Source organism: Rhincodon typus, chromosome 41 (assembly GCF_021869965.1).
Source record: "Rhincodon typus isolate 14 chromosome 41, sRhiTyp1.1, whole genome shotgun sequence".
Classification (NCBI taxonomy): domain Eukaryota; kingdom Metazoa; phylum Chordata; class Chondrichthyes; order Orectolobiformes; family Rhincodontidae; genus Rhincodon; species Rhincodon typus.
Genome location: NC_063372.1, coordinates 4,743,296 through 4,758,849, shown reverse-complemented (window position 1 = coordinate 4,758,849; position 15,554 = coordinate 4,743,296). Strand labels below are relative to the sequence as shown.

At 42.9% G+C, this 15,554-nt stretch overlaps 1 protein-coding gene across 1 annotated transcript in view; it reads right to left on the bottom strand.

The window, feature by feature from the left end:
• Positions 1-15,554, bottom strand: part of LOC109934285 (electroneutral sodium bicarbonate exchanger 1-like) — a 216,776-nt gene that overhangs the window by 67,546 nt on the left and 133,676 nt on the right. Inside the window, exons 7-9 of the mRNA XM_048618849.1 lie at positions 13,894-14,040; positions 8,029-8,129; positions 71-245 (exon numbers count right to left, since the gene is read on the bottom strand). Of these exons, the coding sequence (XP_048474806.1) occupies positions 71-245; positions 8,029-8,129; positions 13,894-14,040 (423 nt within the window). The remainder of the gene's footprint in view (positions 1-70; positions 246-8,028; positions 8,130-13,893; positions 14,041-15,554) is intronic.

The window sequence follows — 15,554 nt, the reverse complement described above, 5'->3', positions numbered from 1 at the left end:
GCCCGAGGCATTGCTCATATTTTACAGAAAAATAATAATCTAAATGCACCAACATCCTCAATGATCTTACTATGCGTCCTTCTGTTGCTTCGCCCAAGAGACCACCAAATGTGATTACAGGAGACATGCAGGCACAGTACAGGAACAGGAAGGATGCCACACACTGTAAACTGAAGGCATCCCTAAAATCACTCCAGAAACAGGGCATCTTCCGTTTGACATCAAGGATCAAACCTCCAAACAGCCTGGTAGAAAGGAAATAATTCACTTTAAACAAAAAATTTCCACAAAGTTATATGCAACCATTGCCTATTTAGTATTTATTTATTTTGTACTATAAGTAATTTATAACAATTCCAACAGATATAATTAAAAGGTTTAATTGTTTCACGAAATGTTTGTTTCAAATCCAACTTAATATCTACAGCCTGATAATACTCAACATCAGAAATTTAATATAACCAACTTCAATGGCTCTCAATGCTACAAACTTCAAGGGGAACTTGGATGTCAAAAAAATTGGACACTTGTAGAAATTCGAAATTAGATTAATGTTGCTAAAGTGAGCAGAAATGATGAAAATAATGCTGGATATCTGGAGGAAGTAAGTCAGCAGAGTTATAATGAACTGCTCCAACTATTATTAATAATAATAATAATAATAATAATAATAAGTTAAACCATTACCTTGTCTTCCAGTTTTCAAAAGGCAGTGTTTGAAAACCATTCTTTGTATTTTGTAAATTCATTTGTGGGACATGGGTATCACTGGCTGGACAGCATTTATTGCCCATCCCTAGTTACCCCATGAGAAGGTGGTGGTGAGCTACCTTCTTGAACTGCTGCAGTGCACCTACTGTGGGTTGACCCACAATGCCGTTAGGTAGGAATTTCCAGGAGTTGAGTGACAGTGAAGGAACGGTGATATATTTCCAAGTGAAAATGATGAGTGGCTCAGAGGGGAACTTGCAGGTGGTGGTATTCCTATATATTGGCTGCCCTTGTCCTTCTAGAGGGAAATGGTTGTGAGCTTGGAAGGCGCTGTCTAAGGATCCTTGGTAAACTTCTGCAGTTTATCTCATAGATAATACACACTGCTGCTACTGGGTGTTGGTTGTGGAGGGAGTGGATGGTTGTGGTTGTGGATGTGGTGGCAATCTAGTGAGCTGCTTTGTCCTGGATGATGTCAAGCTTGTTGAGTGGTGTTGGAGCTGTACCCATCCAGGCAAGTGGGGAGTATTCCATCACACTCCTCACTGGTGCTTTGTAGATAATGGACAGGCTTTGGGGAGTCAGGAGGTGAGTTAACTGCTGCAGTATTCCGAACCTCTAACTTGCTATTGTAGTCACCGTGTTTATGTGGTGAGTCCAGTTGAGTCTCCAGTCAATGGTAACCCTAAGCATGTTGGTAGTGGGGGATTCAGTGAAGGTAACATCACTGAATGTCAAAGGATGGTGGTAAGTTGTCTCTTGTTGGAGATGGTCATTGCCTGGCATTTGTGTGGCACGAATGTTACTTGCCACTTGTCAGCCCAAGCCTGGATATTGTCCAGATCTTGTTGCATTTGAACACGGACTGCTTCAGTATCTGAGGAGTCGCAAATGGTGCTGAACATTGTGTAATCATCATTGATTATCCCCATGTCTGCCCTTATGATGGAGGAAAGGTCATTGATGAAGTAGCTGAAGATGGTTGGGCCTAGGACACTGTCCTGAAGAACTCCTGCAGAGATGTCCTGGAGCTGAGATGACTGACCTCCAAGAAACACAACCATCTTCCTATGTGTCAGGTATGGCTCCAACCAGCAGAGAGTTTGCCTATGCTACCCATGCTACCCATAGATTCCAGTTTTGCTCGGGCTCCTCGATGCCACATTTGGTTGAGTGCAGCCTTGATGTCAAGGGCTGTCATTCTCACCTCACCTCTAGAATTCAGGTCTTTTGTCCATGTTTGAACTGAGGCTATAATGAGGAAAAGTGATCCTGGCAGAACCCAAACTGGGCATCGCTGAGCAGGTTACTGTTGAGCAGGTGTTGCTTTACAGCGCTGTTGATGACACCTTCCATCACTTTTTTTAAAAATCATTATATTTTTAAATTCATTCCTTCCCTAAAGGGCACTAGTGAACCAGATGGGTTTTTACAACAATTGACAATGGATTCATGGTCACCATTAGATTCTTAATTCCAGATATTTTATTGAATTCAAATTCCACCATCTGCTATGGTGGGATTCGAACCTAGGTCCCCAAAATGGTTTCTGGGTCTCAGGATTAACAGTCCAATAATAATACCACTAAGCCATCGCCTCCCCTGGCTTTACTAATGGTCAAGAGTAGATTGATAGGGTGGTAATTGGCTGGGTTGGATTTGGCCTTCTTTTTACCTATAGGACATACCAAGGTAATTTTCCACATTGTCGGGTAGATGATAGTATTACAGCTTGGCTAGGGGTGCAGCAAGTTCTGGAGCACGTCGTCAGCATGCTGTCAGGGCTCATAGCCTTTGCAGCATCTACTGGCTCCAACCATTTCTTGATATCCCGTGGAGTGAATCAAATTGGCTGAAGACTGGTATCCATGATGCTGGGGAACCACTGGAGGAGGCCAAGATGGATCATCCACTCGGCACTTCTGGCCAAAGATTGCTGCGAATGCTTCAGCCTATCTTTTGCACTGATGTACTGGGCTCTTCCATCATTGAGGATGGGGATATTTGTGCAGCCTCCTCCTCCAGTGAAGTGTTTAATTGTTCACCACCATTCACAACTGGATGTGGCAAGACTGCAGAGCTTAGATCTGATCTGTTAGTTGTGGGATTGCTTGGATCTGTATATCACTTGCTGTTTATACTGTTTGGTATGCAAGTAGTCCTGTTTGGTAGCTTTACTAGGTTGACACCTCATTTCTAGGTGTGCCTGGTGCTGCTTCTGGCATGCCCTCCTACACCCTCCATTGAACCAGGGTTGATCCCCTGGCTGGCTGGTAATGGTTGAGTGGGGGATATGCCAGACCATGAGGTTACAGATTGTGCTGGAGTACAATTCTGCTGCTGTTGATGGCCCACAGCACCTCACAGATGCCCAGTCTTGAGTTGCTAGATCTGTGCGAAGTCTGTCCCATTTAAGCACGGTGATAGTGCCACACAACACGATGGAGATTATTCTCAGTGTGAAGGCGGGACTTTGTCTCCACCAGGACTGTGCAGTGGTCACTCTTACTGATACTGTCATGGACAGATGCATCTGCAGCTGGTAGATTGGTAAGGATGAGGTCAAGTATGTTTTTCCCTCTTGTTAGTCCCCTCACCACCTCCCGCAGACCCAGTCCAGCAGTTTAGGACCCGACCAGCTTGATCTGTAGTACTGCTGCCAAGCCACTCTTGGTGGTGGATACTGAAATCCCCCATCCAGAGTACATTTTGCACCATTGCCACCCTCAGTGCTTCCTCCAAGTGTTGTTCAATACGGAGGACTACCCGTTCATTGGCCGAAGGAGGATGGTATGTGGTAATCAGCAGGCGGTTTCCATGCCCATGTTTAATCTGAAGCCATGAGACTCCATGAGGTCCAGAGTCAATGTTGAGGATGTCCAGGGCACCTCCCTCCCAACTGTATCCCACTATGTTGCCACCTATGCTGGGTCTGTACTGCCGGTGGTAAGGATATAGCCAGGGATGGTGACGGTGGTGTCTGAGACATAGTCTGTAAGACTGGTCTCCCAATTTTGGCACTACCCCCCAGATGTTAGTGAGGAGGACTTTGCAGGGTTGACAGAGCTGTTTCTGCCATTGCCTTTTCCAGTGCCTAGGTTGATGGCATGTAGCCCATCTAGTTTTATTTCTATGGGACTTTGTAGTGATGGATGCAACTGAATAGCTTACTCAGCCATTTCAGAGGGCAATTGAGAGTCAATCACAGTGCTATGGGTCTGGAGTCATATGTAGGCCAGACCATGTGAGGATGGCAGATTTCCTTCCCTAAAAGGACATTTGGGAACCAGATGGTTTTCCAAAAATTGGAAATGGTTCTACGGTCATCATTAAATTCTTAATTTCAGAATTTTTTTATTGAATTCAAATTCCACCAGCTGCTGTGGTGGAATTCAAACCCAGGCTCCCAGAACATTAGCTCAGTCTCTGGATTAATAGTCTAGTGATAACACCACTAGGCCACAACCTCCCTCAAATTTTGTCTACAAATTGTGTGCTTTTTGAACAAAACAGAATGTATAGGTTTGTTCAATACATTCACAACAGTTCTATGACTCTGATCTTTTGCTTATAAATTCTGAGTCTGATACCACCTCTTTCACTGACACCTGAAGGAGTGAGACTATGAAAGCTTGTGTTTTCAAACAAACCTGCTGGACTATAACCTGGTGTCATGTGACTTTTGACCTTCTGAAGGCATGACAGCAAATTGTGTAGTGAAGGCCAGAATCAAGAGGGTTGAAAGTTTTGGGGTAATTGTACAGCTGTAAGAGATTAGGAAAATGCAAGACCAGACAAAGATTCGAACACAAGGATGACAATCATAAATGGAATGCACCGGGGGGGACTGAAATCAAATGCACATTTCCACAGAGTGTGGGATTTGGTACAGAATATGATAAAGGCAGCATGTGACATATGGTAGGAGGGTGTAGTGATTGGAACATGGTGGACTTTGTTGACTATGAGAGCCTTGATTGGGGTTCTTAACCTGGGCCAAATCAGGAAGCCCTGGCTGACCAATATAAACAGGGGATTTAGAATCTCCTCAGTCCTGGGGACTGACTCCCAGCTGGCTGGCCACAGCCAGTGTACTATGCACAAGTAAATAAAGTGTAATTTGGTGATGGGATACCAGGTTCTGTGCAGTTATTTCAGTGGTACTGAGTGGGATATTGTCAGTGGTGACCAGAAGGGTGTCCAGGAAGGACTTGGGACTATCGAAAGGGCCAAAGCCACTTTACACATTGACCAGGAAGCAATTCTGCAATTTTGCATGGCCTGCCCATTGCCATTTGCTTTGCAGGCTTTAGAGACAGAAATCAGGAGGCTGGAGAGTGAAGGAATCAAACCAGTGCAGTTTGCAGAATAGGCAGCACCAGATGTACTGATTGTGAAGCCTGATGGGTCAGTTTGCCCTTGTGGGGATTTTAAGCAAGTGGTAGACAGCTTCTTGCAGCTGGTAGTAATGGGGGAGACAGAAGGGTGATTACAACTAGGACTGAAACCTTTCTGGATCCAGAGAGACCAGATCACCATAGTGAACGGCATATTACTACAAGGAGCAAGAGTGACTGCTTGTCCCGAGTAAAAGGTTGCTGCCAGATACTGGCCAAATTCCACTAGGATCATCCAGGGGTTTCCAAGATGAAGATGCTGGTGAGATGCTATGTCTGGTAGCCAGGGTCAAATGCCAACATAGCTATGATGGTGCAGCAGTGTCTGGGGTGCTAACAAGGACAAAAATTGCCACCAGTGGTGGCCCCCCCCCATTCTTGGGGAAGGCTGAGTAAACCCTGGGCCCAGTTACATATTGACTAGAATTAGAATAAGCCTTATTTATCACATCCACTCAAATGAGTGCAGTGAAAAGTTTGTAATGTTGCCCCTCGGTGCCATCTTAGGTACAGGGTACCAAGATACAGGATACTTGTGTTACAGACTTGAAATAATCATAACTAAAAAGTTCAGCATAAGAATGAAGGATTAAGAAGTTTTTTTTTTTAAAAAAAGAAAGTACTGTAGTCTTTTAACCTAGTCTGTGGCAGCTTTGAGTGCTGGGTTAAGCATGTAGGAGATCCTGGAGGCCTCACTTGCCATCCCCAATAGACACACTGCCACCCCTGCGCTGGCCTCTGGGACTTGTCACTCATGTTGGCCTGGCCTGGGACTTGCTGCCCCTGTGCCAGTCCCCTTTTGTCTCCACCATTCATCTCTGGTCTATGGTCCTTTCACGGCCCCAATGTTCCTAGTCATCGTGGATGCCCATTCAAAGTGGCTGGACATGCATAAAGCTCGTTTGGCAAGCTCAGGGATGACAACTGAGAAGCTGTGAGCATCATTTGTGATACATGGACCTGCGCAAGTATTGGTCACAGACAATAGGACGTAATTTACCAGCAAGGAATTTGAGTATTTCCTGAAGTTGAATGGCATTTGGCATGTAACAACATCTCTGCACCATCCATCATCCAATGGTCTAGTGGAAAGAGAGGTCCAAATGTTGATGGCAGGCTTAAAGAAGCAGCCTACAGCCTCACTCAATACCAAACTATCACGGTTCCTGTTTGATTATAGAACCACCCCTCATGCAACAACAGGGATAGCTCTAGCAGAGTTGCTGATTGGGAAAAGACTCCACACCAGGTTAAACCTGATATACCCAGACAAGGGTGGGGGTTGAGGGTGATATGGCAGCAGAAATGCCAGTGACAGCCAAATGCCTCCTCTAAGCAAGAAGATTTAGTTCAGGGGATGAAGTTTGGTGTTGGAACCATGGAAATGGCCCTGTATGGGTACAGTGCAAAGTGGACTCAAGGTAAGGTCCAATGACTCAAAGGTCTGTTAGGTGATAGTCCTGAACAAACACGTGGATCACCTGAAAGCTGTTTCCTTGCAAACAGGCAAGGAGCAAAACATACCTGGCCCGTCAGGATAGCCAGACGGCCTGTCAGAAACTGAATTTCTGAAGAAGGGTCTAGGCCTGAAACGTCAGCCTTCCTGCTCGGCCTGCTGTGTTCATCCAGCTCTACACATTATCTCTACTGTCAGAAACTGTAGGTTTTCCCCCTCTGTCTAGTGTTGAAGAAGCTACGCAGTCCAAGACAGATGCAGCCTTGATGCTGCTGCCGCCAGAAGCTTGCAAGATGCTTCAGACGCAAGAGATGAGCTACAGTCCCATACATGCTGCCTGTGTCAGAGTCTGAATTGGAGGAACTGAACCTGGTGAAGACGTCAGAGAAAGCTACAAGAGAAAGATCAGGCCTACATCCCTGGACTTGGGAGGGGCAGGGATGTACTGATCGGAACCAGGTGGACCTTGTTGACTAAGATATTCTTGACTGGGGTTGTTAACCCAGGCCAAATCAGGAAAGTCCCATTGACCAATATAAACAGAATAGTTAGAATCTCCTCAGTTCAGGGGGACTGACTGAGCTGGTTGGCCACAGCCAGTGTACTGTAAATAAAGGGTGACTTGGTGACAGGATACCAGCCTCTGCAGTTATTTCAGAGGGGAAACAACTCTAAGATAGTTTTCAGAAATGCTGTGATTAATATATGGAAGTGGATTAGCATTTACATGCTTTAAAAATGTGCGCAAAATTTCAATCCAATAGAAGACTTTAAATGACTTTGTAAAAATCAAAAAATTCAGACATTTATCTTATGATTTAAAGAAATAACTAGATTGTTATGTCCCTGGGTATAGCTAGAAATAAGAGTATGTTATTGATTATTGCAACATACTCTGAAGTGAATTAACAGGTTGAATGTAATGTAAAAAACTGAAGCTGTGAGTCTTGTAGAGTTGGACCAAGTTCGGTGGCTACATCTGGTATGGGCACAAAGTATTGTCATTACATTTAATATTATCAAAAATTCTGTATTCTATTATTTAGATGCATGAAAAAATATTTCTGATGCAACCTCATTGTTAGGTATCAAAATTGTTATAGATATATAGGTTTTGTATTTTAAATGATACATTCAGTTCCTGTGAAGTTTTTGTTTGAGAGAGAGCAAGGGAAGAAAGGATTTTGAATGGCTGAACACCCTGGTGGTAGAATGTTTGCACGCATGAGAGCGGGAATTTAAATCTCAGCAGATGCGATTACTTTTCAGCCATAAAACCGAAAGCCTACAGCAAATATCACATCTGTACATGCACTATAGCTGTGTCATTTGGCTGAAATCTAAAAAATTTAAAATAAAGGGAAAGAGTCAGAGTGGAGGTGTTGAATGCAAATAGAGAACAACAGGTTACATTACAAATAAGATATCCAATCACTTAAGCATGCTCATTAAACTTTAACAGACCTTCCTGTGCGCTGCAGTTCAGGACCACTGTGCCCCACTTGTGGCTCAGGCTCAACATGGCAAGCATTACCATTTGGGATGCCAGGCTGCTTCCGTTTCTCCTATTGTACATGATAGAAGTAGGAGTTAGACTGAATGCACAGTGAATCACTTCTACATCATGTCTTGTATCTACATGTCTGTAGATAATCAATGCAGGAACTCTATATAGCTTCAATGTGATTAAACACAATGTTGAATAGTCAAGGGTGGTGTAGTGTTACCACAGTGATTCGGTAGCACCAGCAAACCAAAGGCTCAAACTTACATTCTAGGGATCTGGTTTCAAATCCTACCAGGGCAGCTGGTGGAATTTAAAGTCTGAAATTGAAACAAATTGAGATTTTCCAATTTTGAGTTAGTGATTGAGAGTGATGCTACTTTCACCAACAATAAAGTCTACCAAATCAAGTGCCTGTCAAGCACCTAAGTAGTCACCTTGGAGGCCTCTCAGTGCATTACTTCTTGGGACAGCAATGTCCCAGCTACTACAAGGTGCCAGCAGCCACTGTGAACAGCAATGTCACTTCAGGGAGGCCAGGGTGCTTACTGCAGTGTTCTGATTCCTGGGTGAGAGTTCCCAATTCGTTATGATCCCTAGTGAGGAACAATGAACTGGCTCCCCCTCTTTATTCAAACCCTCCCTTGGTTAGTCACAAGAATAACTTAAAAAGGATTCCTTCCTCATGGATACATTTTCCCAGCCCAAATGTAGTTATGTTTTAAAAGGAGCCAATTTAAAGAAAGAATAAGCTTATTAGTTACTAAAATACAAGAGAAGTTAACAATACATGACACATACACAGATTAGAAACAAGATATGGGACTGAAAGGTTAAAAAAGGATTATATGAAACAATTTTTCATTTTACGATGAATTAGTTGTGAAATGTTGCAGATGTTAAGATGGCTGTTTCCAGTAGTGCTGACTTTGGCAGCTGAACAGTTGTTTGGATGTTCTTGGTTATGAGGCTAACTGAAAGGAGTTTTTCCCCCAATTTCCTTGAACAGTGAAGAAGAGTCATACTAAGCCTGAAACGTTAACTGTTTCTCTAGATCTTGCCAGACCTGCCAAGTTTCTCAAGCATTTTCTGTTTTTATTCCTTTTATATTGCCTATACTGCCTTGCTCTCAACAATCAGATAGACAGACTTTATTTACTTCACCTGCATTTGCAGGAGTGTCTAGTGGAAGTTCTGAACTGTGCCCCTCTACATACAACTTCAGGACAGTGAAACCTGAATGACAGGGTAGCACAATAGCAGACAAGCTCTCTTGCATATGTAGACTAGATTTTCCCTGGAAGAAAATATAAACATGCCTTTTGCCCAGAATTCCCTTTCTTTCAATTCACATCATGCCCATAGTCTGGGACATAACCCAGATGTGATCACACTTCAGTTTTTTTCCAATGGTATCTCTTCCATTGAGATGTTGTCTGGCATTCCCTTGACACTCTTTAGGTGCAACATTTCATGTTTCCTCTCAGGAAACAGTGATCCACAAAAGGACTTAGACAACCACTGAACATACAAACCAAAAAATGGCAGAGGATGTATGTCTTGCTTTAAAAAACCATGCTGTATTTAAAATTTCAACATTTCCTAAGTAATTTGGGTTCTGATTTATTTTTGAGACACTTCCCCCCACATGATGAATGAAATGAGTGCAAGTTTTATTTCATTACAAAAAGGAAGAATATGGCTAAAATTAAACAAATATATTGTCACAATTAGTTCTCTCAGCCTTGATCAATATTATTTTCAGTTCTAAGTGGGTCTCTTCAGATCCCCTTACCAATCAAGAACCTATCCATCTGATTTAAATATACTTCACGACTTGGTTTCCACAACCTTCTGCGGCAATGAGTTCCACAAATTCACCACCCTCTGGTTGAAGAAATCCCTTTTCATCTCAGTTCTAAAGGGTCATCCGTTTACTCTGAAGCATGCCCTTTGGTCCTAATCTCTCCTACTAGTGGAAACAGCGTCATGTCCACTCTATCCAGGCCTTTTCAGTATTCTGTAAGTTTCAGTGAAATTCTTCCCTCATCCTTCTATACTCATTTGAGTACAGACCCAGAGTCCTCAACTACTCCTCATTTGACAATCCCTGGGATCTTTCTTGTAAATTTCCTTTAGACCCTATCTAAGGCCAACACATCCTTAGATTTGGGGCCCAAAACTGTTCACAACATTCCAAATGTTGTCTGTTCAGAGTCTTATACAGCCCTAGCAGTACATCTGATGTTGTATTCTAGCCTTCTTGAAATGAGTTACATTGCATTTGCCTTCCTAACTGCCAACTAAACCTGCATGTTAACCTTAAGGCAATCCTGAGCTAGGACTCAAGTGCCCTTGTGCTTTAGATTTTTGAAGTCTTTCCACATTTAGAAAATAGTCCACACCTTTGTTCTTAACACCAGAGTGCACAGCCTCACTTTCCCAAATTGGGCAAAGTAGTAGCAGTTGGAATACATTCTCCTAGCCTGCCCAACACCTTCTGCAGCCTCCCTACCTCCTCAAATCTATCTGTCCCTCCAAATATTTGTCACCTGCAAACTTGCAACAATGCCTTTACTTCTTTCATCCAGCTCATTAATATAAAACATGAATAATTGTGGTCCTAACACTGACCCCTGCCAAACTCCACTAGTTCTCTGGCTGCCATTCTGAATGAGATCCCTTTATCCCCACTCTGCCTTTTGCCAGTCAGCCAATCCTCTATCCATGCCAGTACCTTGTCCCTTACACCATGGGCTCTTATCTTATTTAGCAGCCTGTGTAGCACTTTATCAAAGGCCTTCTGGAAATCCAAATAGGTACATCCACAGGTTCTCCTTTGTCTGACTTGCTAGTTAAGACCCAAGAGTTCTAACAGATTTTTCAAGTGTGACTCCCACCTCCTTGACAAAGCCATGCTGACTCAACCCTATTACACCATGCACTTCCAAGTACAATCTCATCCTTGATAAGGGACTCAAATCTTAGCAATGACTGAGGTAAGGCTAACTGGCTTATAATTTCCATCTTCTGTATCCCTTCTTAAACAGGGTGTTACATTAACCATTTTCCAGTCCTTTGGTACTGGACATGACTCCAGTGATTCCTGAAAGATCACCACCAATGCCTCCACAATCTCCTCAGCTATTTACTTCAGAACGCTGGGGTGTAGTCCATCTGATTCATCCACCTTCAGACCTTTCAGCTTCCCCAGCACCTTCTCCTTAGTAATGGCCATTGCATGTAGCTCTGCTCCTTTACTCTCTTGAAGTTCTATTATGCTACTGGTGTCTTCCACTGAACTGATGCAAAATACCAATGGAGTTCCTCTGCCATTTTTGTTCCCCAACATTACTTCTCCAACCTCATTTTCTAGCAGTCCAGTGTCCAATTTTACCTTTCATTTGTTTGAAAATCTATTGCAATCTTGTTTTATATGACTAGCTAGCTTACCCTCATTTCATCTTCTCCCCCTTTTGCTTTTTTAGTTATCCTCTGTTGATTTTTGAAGACTTCCCAATCCTTTAGCTTCCCACTAATCTTCACCACATTGAATCCTTTTGTTTCATATTGTCCCCGACTTCCCTTGTCAATCATGGTTGCCTCATCCTCACTTTAGTATGTTTCTTTTTCCTTGGGATGAATTTCTGCTGTGCCTCCTGAATTACTCCCAGAAACTCCTGCCATTGCTGCTCCACCATCTTCCCTGCTCAGCTCCCCTTCCAATCAACTCTGGCCAGCACCTCCCTCTTGTCTTGCAGAGACCTTTACTCAATTATAACATTGACATCTGATTCCAGTTTCTCCCTCAAACTGCAGGATGAATTCCATTATATTATGGTCACTGCCTGTATGGGTTCTTTACTTTAGGCTCCCTAAACAAGTCTGCCTCATTACATATCACCAAATCCAGAATTGCCTGTTCCCTCGTGGGCTCTGCCACAGGCTGCTCCAACCTTTGGACAAACATGTTCTTAAGAACATCATGATTTCCCATTTGTTGTGGGAATGAGGAATTGTGCTGCTACTTCCAGTTTTGTGGCCCTGAGCTGTACTTGTCTTCAACTCAATACATGTCCTTGATGGGTCACATAGGTCTGAGTGAACTTGGTCCTTGAGAGATTGACTACTAGGTCAACTGACTATTTCCCAGAAGAGGGATTCCAGTTGATCAAAGTGCATTTCCCAGGTGTCACTGTACACCAAGTCATCTGGGTACACAACAAAATTAGATAAACCTGCCACTATTTGGATCATCAGCCTTTGAAAAGGTGGCTGGGCATTTTGCAGTCCAAATGGCAAGACCAAACACTTGCCGAAACTACCTGGAGGAACAAAGGCACAGATATTCTTTGTGTGGATAGTCAAGGGAACTTGTCGGTACCCCTTGTAAAAATATATCTTGGTAATATAGGCTGCTTTATCTATCCTGTCTATGCAACATTCCGGCCAGTGTATTGGTACGAGTTGACTCTGATTACTGCATTAGTTTTTCAGTAGTCAATGCAGAGCCATCCAGCTTGGGCACAAGTACAACTGAGGAGCTCCAGCTACTGCAGCTGGGCTCCATTAGTTGGTGCTCTAGTATGTTGTTAATCTCCTCTTAAAACTGGGCCAGCTTTTCTGGGCCTAGCCTACAGGGATGTTAGCTTATGGGAGAGACCTTTCCCACATCCACATCATGTGGAGCTAGGACAGTGCAGTCTGGTTTGTCTCTGCATTATGCCAAGGTAGGTCTGCTTACTGCTCTGCATGTGGGTGAGCAAATAAGGACTCTTAAGTTTGCTCATATTTTTGTATTGGTATATCAAAAAGTAGAGAGCCAAGTGTGACCCACACCTCCCTCTAATTCATCCTTGCTACTACCCTCATCTTCTAGATTGATGGCAATGGGACAGATGACTACCTGCTTGTCCCCTTCTTGGTGGTGGTATTGTTTTATCACATTGACATGTACCTTTGATTTTTTCCATTATCTAGGGCTATTTTCACATATTACATTCACACAGATAATTCACATTTACCCAAGCTTCTCAGCTATGGTATATGGGCCATTGAACCAGGCCTTCGAGGGTTCACCTGCTGTTGGTAGGTGCACTAACAGTATCCTCAGTTTCTCTATGTCATTCCCTTTGGATTCTTCTCCTTTTTCACTCTTGTTCCAGGTCAGTTCCCTTTCTTTTTGTCTTCTATCTTGTTCACTTTCATTTCTTCTCTTTCTCCTATTCCCCATCTTCTCCCCTTCTCTTTCTCCACTCTCGTTCCCTTTCTCAATTTCTGATGTGGCAAGAAGGATGTAGGTATCTCCCTGGTGTCATCCTGCCCAATTAAGTGCCCTCCCTGCTACTTTCTCCACCACGTCTTGGGAGGAGAAAATCCTATTCTAAGGATCAGTAATGTTGACTGAGAATAGTATCAGGTATCAAAAACCTATCTATTCAGTAATGTCCTTTAGGGAAGGAAATCTATCTTCCTTACCTGGTCTGGCTGACATGTGACTCCAGGCCCACTACAATGTGGTTGACTATTAACTGCCCTCTGAAATGGTCCAGCAAACCACTCAGTCCAAAGGCAAATGGGAATAGGCAAGAAATGCTGCTCTTGCCAATGACATTATTCTAAGAAAAAATCTTCAATTTTTAAATTAATTCAAGGGTAAGTGTTTTCTCACTCCCTCTTTAATGGGTCAATTCTGCTCACTGTATCCCACTGTTATAGCACTGTGGTTATCAGCACAATTTGCCAGTGTCATATATTGGTTCTGCTGGCAATGTCTACAAGTAGCTTCTTAAAGGATTTCAGTGATAGCAAGGGAAAAGGCATACCTGAGATGGAACATTTTTTGGTGGCTCAATTCGGATGGAAGGGTCCCATTCACCTGGGGGCAAAACAGTCACCTGATCAAGAAATTCATCAATCCCAGCAAGTAGGTCGCTCCGATCCTTGGCTTTGTAGGCAACATCATGAAATATCTGAAATGGAGGCAAAAACAATGATTTTTCCAATTAGCTTGGCCCTCTGAGGAAGCAATATAATTTGTGTCAATCTGTATTTTCCCCACAGCCCTGCAAGTGGTTTCTCTTCAGATAATAATCCAATTCTCTTTTGAAAGTCACAACTTAATCTGCCTTCAGTACACACTAAGGCTGTGCATTCCAGATCCTAACAACTCAGTGTAACAGATTTTCCTTATATTTCCATTGCTTCTTTCACTAATTACTTTAACTGTTCTGTCTGGCTCTCAATCATTCCATAACAGTGATTGTTAGACTGAAGATCCAAAGGTCCCAGGTTGACAGAATACACAGGATGTTTCCACTTGTTTCTTTAGGGCTCTAGGGGACCTAGGTTCAAGTCCCACATGCTCTAAAGGTATGTACTAACATCTCTTAACAGGTTGATTAGGAAAACATCAACTCTGTCCCTGACAGATGATTTCAAATGACTCAATCTCTAAAATGATCTATTCTCCGAGGAGAATAACCTCAATCTTTCCATATAACTGAAGTTCACAATCCCTGCAATAAGTATGGACTATGCAAGAGCACAGGGAGTGTGAAGGAAGTTTTAGAATTACTCTGAACCATAGAAAAAGTGATTGCTGTTTTACAAGTAAATAAAAGCCATCATTTTCTGGATTACCAGTAGTTATGTTTTATGCTTTAAATTTGACCCTAGCATCAAAAGAAAAAAAATCACTGACAAAACTATGGCTTCAAGAGGTGTATTTTGTTCTAGTTTTTTTAATGAAGAAAGGTTCAGACAGAGGTATAGAGAGGTCCACTCGAAGCCAATAAAGTAAACAGCTTGAGAGACCTTGGGGATTTTTTAAAATTGGAACAAAAGAAGTAGCATGAATGGGTGTGTATTGGAGGGCAAGACTAAGGGTTTTAAACTGAAGCCATCTTTGTATATCGATGGTTCATTTTTTTGAAGGAGGGAGATGTGACTTTAAAAGATTTTGTCTTGGCTTTAAGAGGGTTTGCAAGGCAGAGGCGCACACAGTCTACCAGAACTACTAGAGTAAACGTGAGGTCTTTCGGTCTTTTTTTAAAGAAAAAGTTGGAACAGTGGAAACAGTCCGAATGGGTGCAGCCAGCTGTCAAAGACCAGGCTTTCTAGTTTTTTTAGCTTTAGCATCAGAAGCTGTTTGGGGTCTCAGAAGAGTTGGAATGTTCAGTAAGTGATTCCTAGCTGCTACTTTCTCTGAAATCTCTTGATGTTTTACCCTCCTGGATTGGCAAATTGCATGTAAGAATCTGTTTCTGAATTTGACTTTTTGCCCGAGGGTGTGGTTATGGGATGTTACTTGAAATAACTGCACAGAGGCCAGTATCCCATCACCAAGTCACCCTTTATTTACTTGTGCACAGTTCACTGGCTCCAGCCAGCCAGCTCAGTCAGTTCCCTGGACTGAGGAGATTCAAATAACCTGTTTATATTGGTCAGCCAGAGCTTTCCTGATTGGGGTTGGTATCCTGGGCCA